A 21,904-nucleotide genomic window follows, 5' to 3' on the forward strand; every position below is an offset into this window, starting at 1 on the left:
CAAAGGGATGAAAGGGTTCATATATATATTAAATATAGCGTTTAGTGTCCTCATAGTTGTAGGGGATCGGGTGGGAGATTTGGCAAGTCTCACAAATTCATCCTTTTTTTTGGTGTTTCCATGACTTTTGGGCTTTTGCTTTTGTTCTGTTCTGTGCGGTTGGACCAATGTGGATCTCAGCACTGTGTGAATGTGTGTGCATGTGGATGACCACCTTGGAATATACTGTATTAGGGTGTGGTGCATTGTAACCTCAGGGAGCTGCCTCATCGTGGTCACATGTCCTGCGATAGTCACCTGTTCATTCGTCACCCAGTGGGAATATGAGAAGTTAGTAACATAATAAAGGTTAATTTACCTTTCTCTTTTGGTGTGTCTGGAACTTGAGCCAGCATTAAATGCATTTAAGCTTAGCAATGGTCTTATCACTCTCTCTCTCTCTCTCTCACTCTCTCTCTTACTCACTCACACACTCACTCTGGGGAAAGTGTAAGAAAGGGCTTTTTTGTTTTGTTTTTATAAAATGTCAGAGCATTCACATGCATGGTCTGTCCACAGAAGCATTAAGTTTGTCCACTGTGTTTTGGAATTCCCTGATGCTTTCAGGTAAAATTCATATTGTTAATGGTTTTTGTACCAGATTTAAACAATAAAAGGAAATTGAACATTGATCATGTGTCCAGAATGTGTCTTGCCTCTTAACCTCGCTCAGTGTTCTGATATTACTGCGCTTAAAAGTAAAAACCGTTTTTCAGACAATGTCTTTATCCACTGTATTCAGGGTCGCATGGACTGTGGGGATGTGCTTCTGTCATAGCAAAGCCTCCTGTACCAGTGGCTGTTAGGTCATACCATATCCTGTTTCTCTATTCTCTCGCATAGGCTACTTAACACAAGTTAGCTGAAAACTGAATTTATTTAATGAATTAACTAATTAATTTAATTTATACTGACTCTGACAGCGCAGGTTTTATTCTGAAATGCATTTTACTTTTTGAATGTTAACTTTCTCATTGTACACTGTACTGTTGTACTGTACTGGACTTCATTATATACGTAGTCTGACCCATGGGATTCACGTTGCAACAGCGACATCTGGCGGCAGAACACCTCTTCCACCAAGATCCATGAACTGTCCTGCGCGTGTTCTTTAAGAATAAAATAATTTTTCAAATCATCAGTTATGCCTTTCATATTTTATTTGTATAATGCTTTGCTTGTAAGTGAGGCATATGACAAGGTAATTTGGGTTGCCCAGATAAAACCGATAGTAGTTTGTTGGATTTGATACTATGACCCTGGTCCCTTAAACCACGTAGCGCTATTAAACGTGTCCACCTGTAACACCAAGGGCCACTGCCTACGACACAAGCGTATAACACACATCATCATAAACCTACATTGTATTGTGGCGGCACCAAACTACTTAGATTCTTATCCGTTTATTAAAATATGTTGAGTGCTGCAGTCATCCTTAAATTGCAAGTGTGTATTGTTCTGCCTGCCGTAGAAAAACGATCATAACACGATGTAAGGGGGCGGCCTTGGGGTGAATGCCCTGCTACCAGCCCCAAGTTCCCCAACCGTGTGCTGTGACTCCACTTCCTGTCAGCCTGGCCCTTTAAGGCTCCCGAGCGGTGCATTCTGGGAGTCTCCTCTCTATCTGTGTCGTCACCAGCTGTTGTCTAATGAATGTGATGGTGGATGCGGCAGCCTGTGGGACGCGGAGCAGCTGTGTTTGTTACGACAGGTACGGCTGCAGTCATCTCCAGGGAGCTGTGGGGCTGGCAGCACGCCTTCGACGCGACGCCGCGGCCGGTGTAGCGCTGTCAGGCCGCCGGGCCGTTAGCAGGGTGGCGTGAGCGCTCCTCTGTCCGACCGGTCGGACCGACATTCGCTACGTGTACGGGATGTCCATGGGGAAGGAGGCTAGGCCGCTGTCCGCAGAAAGCCGCCGCCGTGCAGCCTGCCTGGCCGCTTAGCTGCACGTAATGCCGCTGCTCTTTCGGGATATCCGCTGCAGTGATGTGGTGCGGGGGCCGTACGGGGTTGCTGGGGAGCCGCAGCGGTGAAACACATCCGACGGCTGGCTTAAACGAACGGACTCCGCCGAGTTTCCCAGCCGCGCTGGGGGAGCTGTCCGGGGGGGGTGTGATGTATTTTTTTTTTGTGTAATACTGTCCTATTTGGAGAGCTGCAGCTATTTGGGCAGCAATTATAGCCTCATATAAACTATTAAAATATACAAAATATTAAATTCCCTTAGACATCTTTGTTAGTCTGTTATTGAAGGAGTGCGTGCGTTAATACACCACGAATGCTGGTTATACACTTAACGTTTTAAGGAAAATATTTTTTTTTCTTTGATGTGCTTGGGGATGCTGTGCAACGCATGTTATGTTTTTACTTTGCAGTTTAAACGTACGCAAGGTTCCTGTCTAAGTGCAAAGTGAAAGATAAGTCAACTTAAGGAAATAGAATAGAGTCTAGATATTCCGGAATAAAGGGAATCCGCACAGGGAAGTGACTGTACTTACAGCTTCTCTCATCCTCCAGGCTGCAGTTCATTAGTACTGTAACAAACTGTTTTCCACGCGTGTAAAGTAAAATCGGAGATGTAGTTTTAATAGTTCTGTGGGGAAATTATTGTCGTTTGCGTCTATTCAATAAGTTCGTGGATTGCTTCCGCTGCCCCATAATTTTACCGTAAACGAATATCGTTGAAATAGCAGGTTATTCCGTCGCCCGTCTACGCCTGTCATTTATATCCCACCCATTTAATATTACAGTTGTAGTGCTTTGGTCACGTGGCGTGTTGTGACACGTGACCCCTTCAAAGTAAACGTGCATGTGCTCGCGGCCTTGACGCTGATAATCGCTGCATTGATTTGACACGTTGGCGCGAAACGCCCATGTTATAAAAGAACTACGGGAGCAGCAGTGCGGCTGCGGTTGCTAGTAGAGGGAACGTATGCTGTCAAGCAGGTTCCCCCTCCCTAATCAGCATTTTAAGAATTTGTTGACTACAAAATACATCGATCAAAAGCTTTTTTTGTAAAAGAATATTGACGTTATTGCGGGGTTTGGGTGAACTGCGACAGTTTGAGGGTTTTTTGATGTTTACAGAACAGGTTGTTTGTTGGCTCACCTGATTGCTTGTAATCTTTTAGGGTAATTATAGTATGAAGTCTGTTGTACAGTCAGTATATTTTGTGGAGAATACACCTTTGCTACTTTCAGTTCTTTCTAAGTGCCTTACAATTTATGAAATATGTTATGGCTACAAATAAGAGAACCAAAACTTCACTGTTGCATTTAACATGACATTTTGATTATTCAGCCACTAGGGCAGAAATTTTGTTTGATAGTTTGAAATATTTAAGGTTTGCACGTGTTGCCTTTTGAGCTGTTTTCTGGTGGATTTGTTTTTATATTCATTAATTGTGACCGTGAGCACACTCCCAGAATAGCCAGCGTAAATATGAAAGTGTAAGTGAAACAACCCTAAAATATTTTGACACATCTGTTTCAATTTCAGTCCATAGTTGTTTCACGATGTCTGTTTCAGCCTGCCTCTCATTGTGAAATGTTCATAATGCAAAAAAATTGTGATGTTATTTGAACTTAATATTACAAATGTTATCAGCCTTAAAAAATGGTACCAGCCATTTCTCTGTGAGATACTGTTTAATACGTCTCTACTTTCAACAAATAGAAAAGTGTTATTCATTATGCTTTCTAAGTGTAAGAGGAAAACGAAAACACCTGCATTTACACAGAACCACCTCTGCCTGTTTCATGGGGATTTTTTCAGCTGCCTTTGTTCTCTCTCTCTCTCTCTCTCTCTCTATCTCTCTCTCTCTGTTGCATTCATGTCGTTGCCGCCTTTCTGTGTGCTCGCCTCCTGGCCGTCCAGCTAGCCTCCACGCCAAGGCAGCCCCATGCCATGGCGACCAGCCACAGCTCCCCCCCAGTGCCTCGTCCCAGCGACGGCAGTGACGCCGTCTTCAGGAAGGAGCGGGACTCCGCGTCCCGGCAGTATAAGCTAGCTCGCTCGCTGCCCGATGTTTGCCCCATGGAACCTACCGGTGAGACACTCATTACTCCTTCTGCCATTTCAAAAAGCGCCCCCCCCCCCCAAGCTTTATCGGTAGAAAAAATAAAATACTCCCTAGATAAAGTTACTTTAAACGCAGCAAGGAGGATGGTTAACCAAAGAGTGAGTTTAAAAGCGTGGTCCCCCGTATGCGTGGTCTCAGGCACTGTGGTGTCTGTAATCTGCAGTTTGCTGCGGCCCAAAAACGAAAATTTTGTAAAATGTACCTTTTTTCATTGCTCCATCATCCTTTGATACATGATATTTTTTCACTGCTCTATCGACTCTTGAGAATTAGGCTAAAACATCAGAATCTCTTTCGTTTGAGAGTGTACAGTACTGTATAATAATGTACATTATAGTTTATTACTGCTGTATTTAATGTTGGCAATGTCTTCCTATGTGTAGTTTGTCAGTTACTTTGTGTGTTCATGAAAATCACGCTATATATGGGGGTCTGTGGATGACTCTGTTATTTGTGGTTTTGGCTATCCACAGTAGGTCTTCTAACATTTCACTCACAGATACAGGGGACTTGTGAATTGCAGTTGAATTGGACTGAAGCTTACTGACTCGTACATGCCCTAACCCCCCACCTGTAGAGCTCCGGGGGCTGTGCGAGGGTCCTTCGGTGGTGGCGGACCAGCACAGATGGACCGTCTACAACTCCAAGGTAAACCTCCCAGCGGCACTGAACGACCCGCGCCTGGCCAAACGGGAGTCCGACTTCTTCACCAAGAGCTGGGGCCTGGACTTTGTGGAAACGGAAGTTTTGCCTTCCATCTACCTCCCCAACATCACAGAGGAGCACTTCACGGCCTACCTGCAGGAGATGACGCAGGTGACACGCAAACCGTGTGCTTGTTTCTGTACCCTGAATCGGATATGCGGCTCTCTGTGCAGTAATGATCATTGTTATTATCCGTCATCTCAGAGAGAGAAAACCCATGAAAGCTGTAAAAAAATCTACCCTTCAAAAGATGAAGTCACGCCGGGCTCCAGCCTCACGACCAATCACGGTACGCCTTGTTGCACGCGAGGACCATCCCTTTACACGCTTTATCATGTCATTTAGAGCTGTGACAGCTTAGTGAAGCTCGTAGCTCCCTAGCATTGCTCTGGCGGAGGCTTGTTGCTATGATGCAGGCCGTCAGAGCGCTTGTGCAGTGCTTGGTTAGCCACGCCCCGCTCTTGACTAGTTCTTGGTGCTGTTGGTCATACCGCGCTGCCTTTGCTCTTTTCCCCACAGACAAATCCAGGGCGGAGTTGGAGCAGGTCCCTAAGGTAGGCTGATAGCCCACTGGACCTTTTCAGTTTCACGTCTTGTTACTTCCCTAAATGTTCAGTTTGGTCCCTTAGCTCCTGCTTCCCTGACCTCTCCCCCTCCCCCCTGCCCATTCCTGACAGATCTTCATGAGGCCTGACTTCGCGCTGGACGATTCTGCAACCTTTAATGCAGTCCTGCCCTGGACCCACTTCAGCGTAACGGGAGGCAAAGCCAACCGCGACATCGCATCCTCGCGGTTACTGCAGGAAAAGGTGAAGCTGCATTTACCACCCCTTCCGTCGGCTGTAAGAAACAGAAACAGAAAATAGCGAGTGCTAAGCGACTCGCGGCGGCCTCGTGCCCGCTCTGTGCGAGGACTAGCTGTTGTACCTTTGAGAAACGGGCTTCACCGGATTGTCTCCGGTAGGATATCGGGCTGTTTGTCACTTTGGTCAGCAGGTGGCAATGCAGTGAAATGTTGATAATACAACCACTCCTTGTTTAGCTACCAATTTCCAATTACTAGGTCGTTAAGTGGAATGGTTGCCCAGTGAAAATCACGGTAGCTGAGGTGTAACCGCGATCAGTATCAGCACAGATTTGTACCTATTAGATGGATCGGGTATTGGCCATATTTGACCGATCCACATCTGATATTTACTTATATTATTTTCGGCAGTCCATAAAAAGATAGCTCCTATATCTTGTTAAATCGATTTGTGCAATCAATCGCACGACAGCTCCTTCACGTTTTAGATGCGTATTTTGCAGCATTCAAGCTGAACGCTAACGCATTGAGAAGGTGTGAGCGCAGTGACCTCCGCCTGCTGTGACGTCATGCGCATACCCTTTGTAGTACAGGGAGCGTAAGGATAGCAAATAAGAGGGTGACAATATGGAAGTATTTTATGCTTTTAACAGCAACTTGTAGCACGGCGATTTGTAATATTTGTAAAAACAAAGGTTTGAGAGGTGGAAGCAGCGTTTAGCGGAAAATCCCACTAAAAGTGCACGTAATTGTGCAATACAACGCGTGTAATATGAAAACAGCAATGGATGATTTGGGAGTCGCTATAGCTTGGGCTGTTTTGCGGACTCGCTACAGCTTGTGATACACGACTTGTGTATACTTTCTTGGAAGATATTCAGATTGAGCTGCAAATGCCTCAAAAAAAAAAAAAAAGAATAATATATAAAGTGTGTGTATCGGAATCAGATTAGAACTGAAAAAATGTGGATCAACCCATCCCTACTTTGGTTTTTAGCCTTCCATATTCCAACAAGTGGACATTTGTACATTCTTCTTCAAAGATGTATTTAATTCTAACATTTTTGCCATAAAAATCAATAATTTATTGCTGGTTAACTTGTAAGTGTATGCATTGGTTGGAAAATTAATTATTTATTGTTGCTGATGTTTGTGTTTGTTGCTGCAACAACAACAACAAAACAAGAACAACAATAATAAATAACAATAATAAGAATATTAACCATTATAATTATTATTAATTATTTGTGAGGCTGCTGAGATTTAAGGCTGCGTGCCCCCCTGCCCCCCCCCCACAGCTGAGTCACTACCTGGATGTAGTGGAGGTCAGCATTGCCCACCAGATCTCCCTGCGCTCCGAGGCTTTCTTCCATGCCATGTCCTCGCAGCACGAGCTGCAGGACCGACTGTGTGAGACTGCGTGGGCGGTGGCAGTGCTACGGGAGCGCACGGCCGCCATGGAGCGCGTCATGGTCGAGGGCCCGCTGCAGGCGCTGCGCCTGGGCCTGGCGCGCAACAACTGCGCCAAGCTGCACAGCAAGCTGAAGCTGATGGCAGCCGTGCACCAGACGCAGCCCACCGTGCAGCTGCTGCTGTCCACCTCAGAGTTCGTGGGAGCCCTGGAGCTCATCACCACGACGCAGGAGGTGCTGCAGCAGGAGCTGCAAGGAGTGCACAGCTTCAGGTGAACGGGGGCCTCCGTCTAGGCGCTCTCATTCGAGTGTCATTTTTAAATTTCGTTTTTATTTTTATATTATCGTCAATTTTTCTTTGAAGTCCAGTTTTAGTTTTCAATACTATTTTTATTTTAAAGATACATTTCTATTTAATTTTTATACATTTTAGTTTGTTTTAATTTCATGTTTAGGAATAGACTGCTACTTTATGTCTGATCTTTAACGAATCTTGCACGAATACACAGTGCTCCAGGTACAGTGTTCCAGGTTTTATTAATAGTAAAGATAAGCAAATTAATGATTAAAGAAACAAATCGTTACTTTAGCTAACTAGTATTAAAAAATGGAAACAAAGTATATGATTATACTTCTCGATTAAGTCCCCATTAATGATGGTAACCCTGGTGCTCACACACAAACACTTTATGGGTTTTACACCCTTACTGACTTCATTAAAGTGGTAGTCAGAGTCTCACCTCTAGCAGAAGTTAAATTTGAAACTTTCCACCTGATTCTGATATATTTTTAAAACCAGCAGTTGAGCAGTTAAAGGTTTTTCCTTTATCATTTCAATCATTTTAAGTGGCTGTGCTAGTGATCAGTCTTTTAGGAGGATTGACCTCAGGGTCCAGCAGATTTTTTTTCTCACAGTGAAATGCATCACTGCATACATTTTCTTTAACTTTTCTTTAAACTCTTGAATGTGACACCCCTGCGGCCGCATGCTCCGCGCACAGGTGTCTGGCCGTGTGCAGCGCCCCTCCGTCGCTGTCCTCAACCCCCGCTGCCATGCTTCCCCCCCGCAGGCACCTGGGTTCCCAGCTCTGTGAGATGGAGAAGCTCATCGACAAGATGATGATCGCCGACTTCACCACCTACGCCCGGAGTGACCTCGGACGCCCCCTGGAGGAGGACATCCAGGTCCTAGAGAGGGTGTGTGTCTCTCATCTTCACTCATTAGCCCTCGGTAGGGTTCCGGCTTTTGCTCCTGGAGAGACAGAATCCAACACATTTTACAGATTTCCCAGCTCAAATGTATCTTTAACAGCTAATTACCAGGCTAAATGGGTGCACTGTCAGAAAAAGAGTACCAGTTTGTACCTTTGCTTGTCGCTGGGACTGTACCCTCGAGGGTCTGCCAATTATACCCTAGCTGTAGGTAATCGTACTTTTTAAGGTACAGAAATGGACTCTGAGGAACCTCCCCAAAGTACAAGCAACGTTAATGTACCCCCCAAATGGTACAAAAATGTTCCTCATAGTTCGATTCTGTACGTTAAAAGGTATGATTACCTACAGCTAAGGGTACAATTGGCAGAACCTTGAGGGTACAGCCCCAGTGACAAGCAAAGGTACAAATGAGTACTCTCATTTTCTGATAGTGTATGTCTGAGCAGGGAAACCTGCAAAATGCTACAAACTGGCTCTCCAGGACTAGAATTGGGGAGCCCTGCTTTAGGGGTACAAGTCAGACCAGTTTTAGTGGTGTAGTAGTAGTTTTTTCAGCCCTGATCTGGCTGAGCCTGTGATGCTTTGGGTTTGCTGTGTAATGGAGGAACGAATGCAGCGTGATTCACTCAATTTATCACCGGACTGCCAGAATCATTACTCTATCTAACACTATCCCTCCTCTCCTGTAAATGCTGGAGATTCATCAATAGACATTACAGGGTGCTGACACACTGCAAGCACTGCCTCCACTGATATGGATTGGTATGGTGAAGAGGCTCTTCAGCTTCATTCTTTATCCAGAAAACAAAATGAAAAAAACAATAACGGAAAAAAATGTATTGAAAGATAAAACTTCTGCCAGAAGAATGAGTGCCAGTACCCATAAGACAACAGGCAGCTGTGTAGACACCCTGGGGTCCTGCCTTGCTGACTATATCAGAAATATAGATATTTTGACACTGTGGTAATGAGCCGGACCATCCTGTGCCTGAAACAGGACAGGCTGCAGTCCCTGGTGTTTGGCCTGCTGCGGCAGAGGAAGCTGGATTTCCTAGACATCTACGATGAGGAGATGATTCAAGCTGCCAAGGGCATCGTGAAGCAGGTGAGGCTGGTCTAGGAGGGACTGGTCCAGGTTGGGTGGGATTGGAGGGGTTGGGGTGCCTGATTTATAATGTTCTTCCTACATATACAGTGGTACCTCAGAACTCAGACTTAATCCGCTCAGAACTTAGGTTCGAATCCTAAAAAGTTCGAGTTCTGATCAAATTTTCCCCATAAGAAATAATGGAAAACCAATTAATTGGTTCCCGGCCCCAAAAAATTACACCTAAATATGTTTTTTGTAGCATTTAAACACAAAATGAACAGGATAAAACAAGAGCATATACTGTACTAAAGACATCTAAGCATATTTATCAAAACAGTAATTTGTAAAGTAAGAAAATAAATGTATCCAAACAATGTGTCCTGCCCCGATTGTCCGCTCCTTCCGAGTGCCACGCCCCCTCGTTAACCCCGTGTGGAATCCCTGTGTGATCAGCTGTTTCTGGTTGTTGTCATTAGTCCTCTGTATTAGTCCGAACTGGTTGGTTCGACTTCTAAGAAATTCGAGTTCTAATGAGTTTGAGAACTGAGGTACCACTCTATTTCTCAGTTTATTACTTTTGTATGCTTTAGTTTCTGGTGTCATAGTTTACATGCATATTATACTAGTGTTTCGCAGAACGTAGAACAGATTCAACAAATCGCATTCTCAGCAGCGTAGTGTTTCTGAAGGATTCTGAAAGCTAAATGATCCCGTCTGTGTTTCTGTACTCCACAGTGCGTCGTCAACATGGTGTCGCACATCGAAGAAATTGACACGGAGGTTGTCGTGAAGTAAGTGCCGGTTTGTGTTCTGTGGGAATCTTCCAGGCGTGCCTTGGTATGTCTGAGCTCAGCGTGCTGTGACCTGGAGCAGCAAAGTGGAGTGATGCTGAAAGCCTTTCTTATCCTGCGATCAGAGGCTCCCATAAACTTGTTTTTATGAGGTCGCCTGAACCAGTGACCCAGTACACGGACTATTTACAGTGTAGGGGGGCTGCTTGTAGCTTTAGCTTCTCTCACAGTTTAAGTCGTTACCAGGTTGGTGATGAGTGTTTATGGGATAACAGCGGTAGGTCCGTCGTTTATTGCATTATTGCTGTTTTAACTGTTTTGTTCTTTTGTGAAATTTTGTCCTTCTGAAATTACGGTCAGCATTTAACAGCCACCGAATCTGAGAGGTCAAAGTCTGTAGAGCTACTTAGGTCCTGTTCACACCCAGTATTGACGTGCGTCCTGGGTGATCCTTTCTCAAGTGGGCAGCGCTAAATACGCCTGTTCATTAACATGCATCTCCGCATGCGTCTCGCCTGGCCACTTGTAATCAGATCTCACTTTCCCGCAACTTTTTTAAATAGGCACGTAAATCACTTCCGGATGCAGAATGTGCCAAGCAGAAGAAGAAGAAATCAAAAACTACTGCCGCACTCCAGGGAAACACACCACCTAAGATCTTTGTAGTGACCGCTATAATACTCAAAGTAAACTAAATAATCAATGTGTCCTTTTATTTTTAAATAATTCCATAAAGGGTATTGTATTTCTTAATAATGTTTATCGTCTATGAATAATACATAAGTTGTATCTCGTAATAACATCGTGATTTTCATTCAGTCATTAATGGATTTAATCATCATTAATGGATACTAAATCGAAAAGACAACCTTTTCGGAAGCAACAGTCATCACTGTAAAATATTTAACAATGCAAATTATATGTCTGATTTGGAGCAAATTTAAGTAAAAGAAATGAAGTAGTCAGGACCGGAGTGAGGCTGAATTTCTGACTCTGAATTCCAGTCACTGGACAGCCCAGTATATATATATATATATATCCACTTGTCATCGGATCACCCAGGATGCCTGTTAATAACAGGGTCACAACAGGAGTCCTCGTTTGCATGTCTTTCTAAATTCATCTGTTTATGATGACATGTGCAGATGGGACATTGGTCTGCTTATCTATGCAAGTCAGCGGTAACGTGCTAGATTAGCCCCTTACATTATTAACAGTAAACAAATTTATCAACGCAGTCATCACACGGAACCATTCGTAGGTGGAGTAAAGAATGAAAGGCGGTGTTGTTGAATGGAGAATGTTTAGGGAACGTTTCCTCGGCGCTTCTGCGCTGCTGGCCCGTGTCCATCTGAGCATGTGATCTTCTCCCTGACTCCCAAAGGCTGGCTGACCAGATGAGGCTCATGACCTTCCCTCAGTGGTTCGACCTTCTTAAGAGTGTCTTCTCAAGTTTCATCCTCTTCCTGAAGAGGATCAAGGTAAGAGAGTCCCAGGTTCCACACCGTTAATGTCTGTGAGTCTGAGCCTGCCACTTTCTCTGTATTAACGTTTTAGTTGTTTGTATTGTTTTATTGGAAGAGTCCATACAGTGACAGCCTGCTACCTTTCAGCAGGTGCTTAACATCTCAGAGCCTTGAAACTTTAACCCTTGTGCCATATGTGATTAGAACATCGAGTGCTGTCCCAACGTCTCAGATCACTAGTGAAAATGCTTCTATTCATTTTTGCATATCTATGCATTCTTTTCTAATTTGATACAAAGAAGCTCATTACAGATTATCAGCATAATTTGAGTGAACCATCGGATCTTGGTGTTTTGGTTAGCTGTGTTTAGCTATATGATAACTGATGAATTGTTTCCTAGGCAACATTAAGTGTGATCAGAAATGTGGTGCTGGAGGTGATGGATGGCAACCAGAGGATCCGGCTGGCAGAGGCAGCGGCGGCGGCGGTGGGGGTGGGTCGGGCAAGCCCCGAGGCCCCCCCATCCAGGGATTCAGAGCTAGCCTACCTGACCCACGAGGGCATGTTCATCAGCGATGCCTTCAGTGAGCCAGACCAGCAGCTAGGCGGGGCCACACCAGGCCCAGACTCCGCCTCTGGAACCACAGAGTCGTCGTCCAGCCGTGAGCAAGCCACCCCGCCATTGGTGCGGGCGTCTGGTGCAGTGTATGTACCGCCCTGCTCTTCCCTTGGGCTGAACCAACAGCCCTTCATTACCTGGGGCCACCACTAGGATCACCTGAGTACCAGCATACCACTCAGAAATCAGCCACCTAGTGGTCATGCAGAAAATTACAGGTGTGAGCAACATTAACTCTCTGGGGTCGAGTATGTCGTCGGCGACATCGCGTACTTTTCGCGTCTATTTCAGTTTATATCTCGCTGAAATCTTAATGTAGAATCATGAAAAAACGCTGGCTAAATCCGTAATCTGTCTTCTTTTCAAAACGTCCATTGTCGGAAGTATTACAGTTTTTTTAATTAGGTTAAATCGGCAAAAAAACATGTCATCTTACTTTGTTTTACCTGCATCGGGGGCGTGTAGTACCGCTCTCACCCGAAGATTGCTATTCACATTCTAAATAGCCGCATTAGCGCGTATTCAAATCGCTTTCGCATGGTAATTTGATTAACAGCGCAACGGTGAAACGCGATCCAGATACATCCCCTTCAGCGCCATAAAAGGGGGTTGGGGACGTGGCCAGGTGACAATGGCTCATTCATACACATGAAAGTTGCTACATATTCAATGAAAGGAGCCAGAAATAGTGACATGAGTTAGGTTTTTCTTATTTATTTATCCAAATGAATGTTGCATCTACACCATTTAGTCATCTTCATGTAGCCAAGACTTTGGTGATCAGATATCTGGGATCAAAACAAACTGCCAGCATTGCTTACTATGTACTTTTTATAATGTTTCTGCAAGTGTTCCAAACTGCATTTTGCAATGTCTATACTTTGATGTCAAATTTCAAACTTAACAAAAATCTGACATATTTACAATATATATTAAAATAAAGACGAGTGTAATGGCAAAACAAATATATAAGAAATAATTTATTTGCCATGAATTAAGTTTGTGATATTTGAAGAAATGTGTGATCATGCCCCAGTCAGTGAAAGTGTGTTTCCTACCCCTAGACCCCAGAGGGTTAAGCCCCAGTTGCTTTACAAGTGGGCAGTAAGTTGAGGGCTGGCTGCGATATAAGCCGACTTTCACCTGTGACTTTTACGTCTTAGCTGGCCTGACTTTTTCACACGACAGACTGATACAAGATTAACATGCATCTTGCTGTTGGTAATTGTCATATGCCTGTCCAGCCTATAGGGGGGTGCTGGTGAATCACCTAAGCTCCTCTCCTCACAAAGTGATTCCAACCACACTCCTCTGTGTTAGACGATCTCCCCCTGGCGCCCCCTGTAGCTGTCGGGTATAGGAGTACTGGGTGTGAATGCAGCAGGCCGCTTTTCCTGCTCTCGTCTCAAACCGGGTTCCCGGTGTCCCCGCAGGGTGAACGAGGACATGATGCCGACGGACCTGGAGCTGGGCCGCGTGGCCAATAACATACAGGAGCTCCTGTGCACGGCCTCTGATGCCAGCCACGACCGCTGCGTCAAATTCCTCATGGCCCGGGCGAAGGTAGGGCATCCCAGCTCAGGCGGGCTCTCGAAGGCCTCGTCTCCTATATTCCGCTGCTGCGGTGGCCCGAAGCGCTTCAGGAAGCCGTCTTAAAAGTGTTCTCCAACAATAATCAGACTCCCAAATGCCGCTGGCCTCCTCGGCACGGAGCATATGTCCGCATAACTGCATCCTGCACAGCTCCCGAGCTCGGACTCCGAGGCGCCGTCGGAGGTTACGTGCAGCATGGCGCAGTCGGTCATGTCTGCTGTTAGAGTCTTGGCGTTCCTACCAACTGGACCTCTCGCTCCTTTGGGCGCTGAGCTTCTCTTGGAACTGGGGCCATTCCTGGAACCTTCCGCTGCAGTCTTGAGTAATGTTTAGTTCCTCTGCCTCGAGTGTGCTGTTACGTGGGGGGTGTGGCGCTATGGATGAGGTGATGACCCCAAGCAGCAGTTTGTTTTTGCATATGTGCATGAGCGCACAGTAGAGAGGGAGTTTCCTCTCCCAGGGCCGACATTGACAGCCGGTGTCCCTACGCTCTGCTGCACTTTGCTGGTCTGGTGGATCTTCCTGCACGTCACACGGCGCTGTCCCTGAAAATATGTGTATGTGCTCAATGAAATGGTGGGGGGGGATGATATCATAACTGAGGGAGGCTGGTGATTTGCCAGCATACTCTGCAGTGCATGCATCATCAGTCCTGGTTAGGGATGTTAACCGATGACCGTTTGACCGGTGGTTGACCGTATCAACGTTAACCGGTCAAAGTTGTCGGTAGTCGGTTAAAAAAAAAAGTGATATCTAAATTAGGCTATTATAGACAGTGGACTATACGCTACTACAGTTAGCCATCTCATTCCTCATCTTTTTGTGTTAAGTGAACAAATTATCCCTCACACTCAATTTTTCATAACTCGCCTGTTTGTACTTAATAAACCAATAAAAACATTTGGCGCGAGGTCACAGCGTTTGGGTTCGCGCGCTCACAAGGTTTGCGAAATTTAACTTTAACTTATTTTTCGTTAATTTATTTTCCAAGAATAACTAATGGCCAAATCGTTGTGTTATGTTTTAATAATTAGCACCCTTAACACCTGTCTGTGAGCTGTTTGTTGGCTACAGTATTCTCATTCATAGATTCTAATAATTTTTCGTTTATTTAATGTTATTCTTAAGAATAGCTGTAGGTTTTTGTCTGTTATGGTTTAGGAGATGTTGCCCTTAACAGAAGTTGACACTTGTCTTTTTGAAAAATAAAAAAATAATATTAATTATACAACAGAGTTGTCCTGTCCGTTATTAGAAGGCACACAGTGAGTTAGACCTGCCTTGGCCGGTGCGTCTTTTACGCATTCTGAAGGTGCCTGTTTTATCCATTGGTTTTATCATGTTGCAGTCTATTAGGCAACATTCCGCATAAGATGGGCTTAGATTTGGAAATACATTACATCTACATTTCAGTGTTAACCGATAAGGTGATGATGATCATCATCTTTCTTTATTATGGTTAGCACTACCTCAACTAAAGCGGCGTCTCTTCGGAGCTGTCATTTTCTTAAATGAGCCGTGGCAATGTTTCAAATGAGCTTCTAACCTAGACAAACGCCTTTATTTTCAAAGCGATCACCTTGTACCCAAACCATTTGAAACTAAGGAGCCATTTGTCCTACGATTACATACAACAAGCTCTTCGGCGCCGCGTTTGTGGGACTCATGTTTCGCGCTGTAGGGGATTTAAAAAAAGTGACGTGAGTGGCAGTGTGTGTGTGTGTGTGCGGGAGGCAGAGCGGCAGAGAGATGCGACAGAGTTGCGAAATTGCAGGCGCGGCTCGAAATGGCTGTTATTTCAAATAGCGTACCATATTTTAAACTAATCGGTTAACCGGTTTCAACCGGCTACTGAGGCTCGGTGGTCGGTCAAGAAATTTTTTAGTTTTCGCCATCCCTAGTCCTGGTATCTCCAGATCTGTGACTTTCAAAGCTCTTGCTCTGACCCCTACAGGATGGGTCCTTGGAGCGGCTGAGCTCCTCCGAGTTCGTGTGCCTGTCCCAGGAGGTGGAGAACTTTGTGCGTGAGACGGAGCAGCTGTGCCAGCGCCGCAGCATGTCCCTGCGGGGGGCGCTGCAGAGCCAGGCGAACCGCTTCGTGCACCGCTTCCATGAAGAACGCAAGACCAAGCTCAGGTGTGGGGTGGCGGGAGCTGGGGGGGGGAGGATACATGGGGTGCAGTGCGACCCGGCATCTGGCCGGCCCAGACGCGCGTGACATTCCTGTCCCCCTGCCAGCCTGCTGCTGGATAACGAGCGCTGGAAGCAGGCGGAGGTTCCCACAGAATTCCAGGACCTCGTCGACTCCATCGCCGACGGCAGGATCACACTTCCGGAGAAGAAGCCAGCCGGTATGATCCTGCTCGCCGGCACATGCAGAGCTCGTGAACGCAGCGGGGTGACCTGCGGCACCTTGTTCACGAGCTTTCGGAAGAGGCGCTGGTTAGCGGAGGTCAAAGCTATCGCGGTTTGGTTGAATCGGACCCCCCCCACCAGGAAGGGCGGTCTCGGGTGTCGGTGACGCTGTGATGTTCTCCCCTTGCCCCCTCAGGCCCCGAGGAGCGGAAGCCCAGCGAGTACCTGTGTGTGGATGGACAGAAATATGCCGTCGTGGGGTGAGCGGGCGTCTGGGCATTCGTCGTTTGGATAACGTGCGCGGTTCCTTCAGCCCGACACACCAGCCGGTGTCTTCCATGCTCCCCCCCCCCCCCCCCTCCTCGTTAGGACGGTGCTGCTGCTGATCCGGATCTTCCTGGAGTACTGCCAGTGCGTGAATGACATCCCGTCCATCACCACCGACATGCTCACGCGACTCACTGACCTCTTGAAGGTACCGCCAGACTCTGCATTCATTTCCTGCCTAAACATCCCTTGGTGGGTGAATGTGAGCTAATGCTAGTGGGGGGTGGAGCTTGCAGACCCATGGGGGGGTGGGTTACTGTGCACTTTCATTTTATTGATTCCCCTAATATTGAACCTGGTGGTGATTGGAAGCTTACCGTAACCCCGCCCACAAGCATGCAGATGGGCACCTATGGGTGAGGTTCTGGAATGTGGTTGTGAGAAGTGTTACATACCTTTAGAGCTTAGATCGGGCCCAAAAAATTAAACCCGACCCTACCCGAGCCCGTGCACCTTGTGTCCGAGCCCGACCCGGTCCGACACATTAACTGTAATTATGAGCCCGAGCCCGATTTAAACCCGACTATTTTTTAATACGTGAGCCGTTGTAACAGACGTTCTCAACTACAATTCTAAGTTGTTTGAACTACAGAAATTAGTTTAGATTTATCTTAATGAAAAATGCAACAAGGACGAAGCATGTAAACTGCATTGTTTGTTTATTCAGAATGGATTTTTGAGACACGTTTAGAAGAAAAGCACGTTTTCACTTATCCAGTTCGCTTGCTGCTGGAACCAGTTTGTGTGCTCGGCATCGAACTTTAAGTAAAGGGTTAAGAAAAAGGTTAAATCCTTCCGTAAGCAGCCAACGAGGTATGTGTTAATTAAGTTTTAGTTAAGTTTGTTGTATTTAGCCATGTAAATGTAAATGCTAACTGAGGTTCGTGTTAACTGTATATGAATTCTCTAAGCTGTCTTTATTGTTATTTATGTTTATATTTCATTTGAATTTCAATGTTTGTTAGCTAATATTTTAAGTAAATGTGCTTGATTTTGTGTTTCCGTATCTGTATTTAGTTCTCACGTCTGCCATGATGGTGATAATAACGAAGCCACTGTCTTTCGAATAAACCGTCGGCTCAGTTAAATGCAAAGGACTCTTGTGCTCGTGTCTTACGGGAGGGAGCTACATTTATAATTATGGCATAGCTCTCCACCCAATTAGGCTAATTAAGTAATGATTTAAAAAAAAAAAAAACACACACAAATGCTTGATCATGGCCCGGCCCGAAGATAGTGGCAGGAAATATCGGCCCGACCCGGCCCACGGGTCGGGTCGGGTCGGGTCTGGGCTCGGGCTCGGGCAGAGAATCTAAACTCTACATACCTTAGATCAGGGTTATTCAACTCACGGCCCTCAAGGTCCGAGCCCTGCTGGTTTTCCAGCCTTCCTTTACCTGTGAGCTGGGTGAGAAGCCTCCAGCCAATCAGAATCAGTAATTATTAAACTAACTACCTGGGAGAACTGAAAACAAGGCCTGGATTTGTAATCGAGGTTTAGATTTGAAGAGCCCTGCTCTAAATAAATGTCTTCAACCTGTTCCTGCATTTGCGCTCACAGCACTTCAACTCAAGGACCTGCCAGCTAGTCCTGGGGGCTGGGGCGCTACAGGTCGTGGGACTCAAGACCATCACTACAAAAAACCTCGGTACAGTATGGACAACAGGGGGTGCTGTTTCACTGTCTAATGTTGAGAGTGAAGGTCTGGAAAACCCATGGTGGCACAGTCAGGCACAGGCTGCTTTAGGCCACACCTCTTTTCATTTAAACTTTTCTGTTCCCTGTGATTGAAGGGGTGAGGTAACCCCGCCCACCATACGTCTCACATGTCATTTTTTCCATGATTAACAGCACTGTTTGTATGCAGATTGTCTGCTGATACATTCAAATATCTAAGTACTGCAGGTAATTAGTCTGATAACCAGCTGTAAATGGTATAGTTAACCTATTTTACAGTGATTAACCGCTGGCCATAAAGGTGTAAAACAGAGGATTTTCTTTTTTATGACTGGAAAGAACTGATGTATGTATGTGTATATATATGTGTGTGTGTGTGTGTGTGTGTGTGTGTGTGTGTGTGTGTGTGTGTGTGTATATCGAATGTGTTGTATCGAATATCTGACTTTATCCTGCAGAGTGTAAAAGGGTTGACGCAAGTTAAGAAATGTTACGATTCAGTGATTCAGCTGGTGTAAGAGCGTGGTTCCCCGTGCCGGTTGTCAGGTAGCCAGTGTAAGAGCGTGGTTCCCCGTGCCGGTTGTCAGGTAGCCAGTGTGAGAGCGCGGTTCCCCGTGCCGGTTCTCAGGTAGCCGGTATGAGAGCGCGGTTCCCCGTGCCGGTTGTCAGGTAGCCAGTGTGAGAGCGCGGTTCCCCGTGCCGGTTCTCAGGTAGCCCGTGTGAGAGTGCGGTTCCCCGTGCCGGTTCTCAGGTAGCCCGTGTGAGAGCGCGGTTCCCCGTGTGCGATCCCAGGCCACTTACACTCGCCATGTCCCTGCAGCTCTCGCCTCCCGCTGCCTGCAGCTGGTACTGCACTATATCCCCATCATCAGGGCCCACTTCGAGACCAAGCTGCAGCCCAAGCAGTATAACATCCTCAGGCACTTCGACCACATCACCAAGGTGAGCCGCACATGCCTGCTGTGGTCACTCAACCTTCCAGAAACGCTGCTGCTGATGCACTGTGTTCTTGTGTCGTAAGATTTAGCAGAATCTGAGACGTGATGCATCCTGGGAGTCTGGCTTTGATATTTATCTATGAATTTGCGTGCTGGATACTTAGAACAGCCGCTTATCCCGAGCCAGTTTCCGGACTCCGTACTCGGAGATGACCGTCACCCTGGAAGCACCGGTGCCGTTAGGGTGTGCTGCCAGGTGGCTGCCAGGTGGCACTATTGATTAACCTCCACTGCCTCTCTCCTAACAGGACTACAGTGATCACATAGCAGAGATCTTGGCTAAGCTGGTAGCAATCATGGATAGCCTGTTTGAGAAGGCACTGTCTAAGGTAAACCTGCATCCTCAAACCTTGATGCTCAGAGGTAGCGGTGATTCCCTGCATTAATAATTAATGCGGTCCGGCCTTGAAATCCCTCTTCATTTTGGACAGTATGAAGTGAAGGCCCCCATGCCTTCTGGGTGCTTCCGGACCCTGTGTAAGCAGCTGGGCAAGATGCATGAAGCGATCTCTGACCTGTTACCTGAGGAACAGACGCAGGTATGCCTGCCCGTCTCCGCTGCCCCCACCCACCGACACGCTTGTAGATACCGGCCGCTTAGCGCACCATCCTGAGGAATGTGACTTGCCGGACTTTCTCCTGTTTACCGGATAGATGTTGTTCCTGAGGATCAACGCGAGCTTTAAACTGCATCTGAAGAGGCAGCTGGCCCGCCTGAACGTCAGCAACGATGGAGGCCCCCAGCACGGGTCCGTATCACTGTTTGCTGGCTCGCCTGTAGGGGGCGCATGTCACCTTCTATACCATAATAAGGAGTAGCTGCCACACGGTTATATTGCATTGCTGGGAAAAGGCTGGAATTTAGATTCCTGATTTAATTATATATATCTGTCTGTGTTTTAAAGGACCTACAGTTTCTTGTCAGTGAAGCCCTCCCCTCTGCCTTGTGCTCTTTGCAGGCTAGTCATGGTGGATATCGCCTTTTATACCGGTAATGTCCAAGCACTGAAGTCACTTGAAAAGCTCGACTTGAACTTGGCAGAGATTTGGGAGCAGAAGAGGTGATGGAGGCGGCAGAGGTCTCGCCCTGCTGGGGGGGAGGCAGCTAGGGGGGGGTGGAGCACTCCATGACTCAGGGCTCACTCTCACCATGTCCAAATGACGTGCACCATGCCCCCCCCCACCCCCAGCCTGGGACACTGGGCCGTGTGAGCATCTGCCTGACTTGTTGGAGCAGCGAGGGTGCTGCGGATTCTGACCTCGACTGCAGTTGCTCAAGTGGACCAAACCTGAACACACTTCTTTGGGGGGGGGGACGTGCCTATTCAGGCCACTATTACTGTATCTCAATGTGCAATTGGTCTGAGATGAGCAGTAGATGTGACAGGGGGAACGGCCTGATCATGGTTCAGTCACAGGTGAAGGCTTGTGGCCAGCGATTGACCATACTGGTGGCTGTAGCATTTCGCTTTGTTCCATTTAAACCCAAAACGACAAAGTGGGAAAAACGAGTGCCGCTTCGTGGTGTCGAACTGGACATAAATGTAAAAAGGTTTAAATCTTATGATATATTTGTATGAATCCTGGGGTTTGAGTATTTGTGAAAACTCTTGGTCTCTCATCTTCTGGTTTGGCAGAAGGAATTTCTTTTGCAGAATCTGCTTCTTTAGTTTACATTTTGAATTCTGGTTTTAACTCTGGTTTTAAAGTTCTCTCCTTTGGAATCGCACATTTTACCAGTATTCCACAATGTAAAGGGAAAAGTGTGAATGGAAGTAACTGCATTGTTATGCCTTCCTTTTGAGGGTCTTCCCTTAAACGCCTGCTGTATGTCAGGTTTTAGCTATGTGTGAGCATTTCTAACTGGTCCCAGTGCCCGGAAAACCTGGGCGTTATTGCGTTCACACAGGGTCGTTTTTGTGGATGACTGAAAGCCCCTTTGTACCTCAGACCATGTGCTGGTTTGGTCTGATTTCCCTGAAGATGTAGAATACTAGTATTACTACAGTCATGGACTTCAAAGTGGAGTAAAATTGCATAAGATGGGGGGGGGTGGGGGAGGAATGTGGTCACATTTAATGGGTGAGACACAGATGGGGACCCTGACTGCTATTGGGACTGCGGGGTCTTCGGAGTAGCTGGTGGAGGTTGACTGTCCTCATTGTGATAAGGTTCAAGCTAGGAACTGTGGTTCTCTGTGTGCTAGACCAAAATAAGCAGTAGGTCTCCCTCAAAACTTGAATCGAGATCTTTTTCCTGCTGAAGTGAACCCTGCTCTTTGTACGCATGTATGCATACCCTGGCACGGTGTAAGGAAAACTGTCTAAATAAGAAACTCTGCTTTAAGGGTACTCTCTCACCACCTTCAAAGGGGACTGTTTTGTATCAAACATGCAGTACTGATTACCAGTGCTGTACGATTCACTGCTAGCTCAGAAGTGCCTACTTTTGATAAATATCGGATAAATATCTCTTCTGACAGTGCATATTCCGTCTCGAGTGCCTAACAGGCTTCCTCCCAAGGGAACTGGGCCTTCCTGGCCCAGCAAAGACAAACCAACTAATCAGACTGCATGCCTGAGAGTTTTAAGCCTCCTGAAACCCAAACCATCTATCTCAATAAAATTGGTCATGAAAGTGAAATGCTGTTATCCTATGTCATTGATAGGGTGAGCAGGCTGATTCCTGCATCCAACCAGAGCTGCATGTCCTCTTACTAAGTTCATTT

The 21,904-nt window shown here is 46.4% G+C and overlaps 1 protein-coding gene across 3 annotated transcripts; it reads left to right on the plus strand.

Moving 5' to 3' along the window:
• Positions 1–1,660: 1,660 nt before the first annotated feature.
• On the plus strand, positions 1,661–21,819 carry vps54 (VPS54 subunit of GARP complex). Of its 3 annotated transcripts, none has more exons than XM_023825092.1 (23): positions 1,661–1,750; positions 3,917–4,088; positions 4,699–4,937; positions 5,031–5,115; positions 5,346–5,380; positions 5,504–5,635; positions 6,930–7,315; positions 8,114–8,240; positions 9,256–9,363; positions 10,084–10,139; positions 11,524–11,620; positions 12,007–12,311; positions 13,659–13,788; positions 15,773–15,954; positions 16,057–16,169; positions 16,370–16,433; positions 16,543–16,648; positions 18,062–18,149; positions 18,999–19,120; positions 19,425–19,505; positions 19,608–19,715; positions 19,831–19,925; positions 20,136–21,819. In XM_023825092.1, the coding sequence occupies exons 2-23, from the start codon at positions 3,947–3,949 to the stop codon at positions 20,239–20,241; spliced, it is 2,907 nt and encodes a 968-aa protein (XP_023680860.1). In that variant the 5' UTR covers positions 1,661–1,750; positions 3,917–3,946; the 3' UTR covers positions 20,242–21,819. The 3 variants fall into 3 exon arrangements, with proteins under 3 accessions (XP_023680860.1, XP_023680859.1, XP_023680862.1); XM_023825091.1 differs by having other exon boundaries at positions 3,921–4,088; XM_023825094.2 differs by lacking the exon at positions 1,661–1,750 and adding an exon at positions 2,145–3,489 and having other exon boundaries at positions 3,921–4,088.
• The last annotated feature ends 85 nt before the right edge of the window (positions 21,820–21,904 follow it).

Source organism: Paramormyrops kingsleyae, chromosome 20, assembly GCF_048594095.1.
Source record: "Paramormyrops kingsleyae isolate MSU_618 chromosome 20, PKINGS_0.4, whole genome shotgun sequence".
Taxonomy (NCBI): Eukaryota; Metazoa; Chordata; class Actinopteri; order Osteoglossiformes; family Mormyridae; genus Paramormyrops; species Paramormyrops kingsleyae.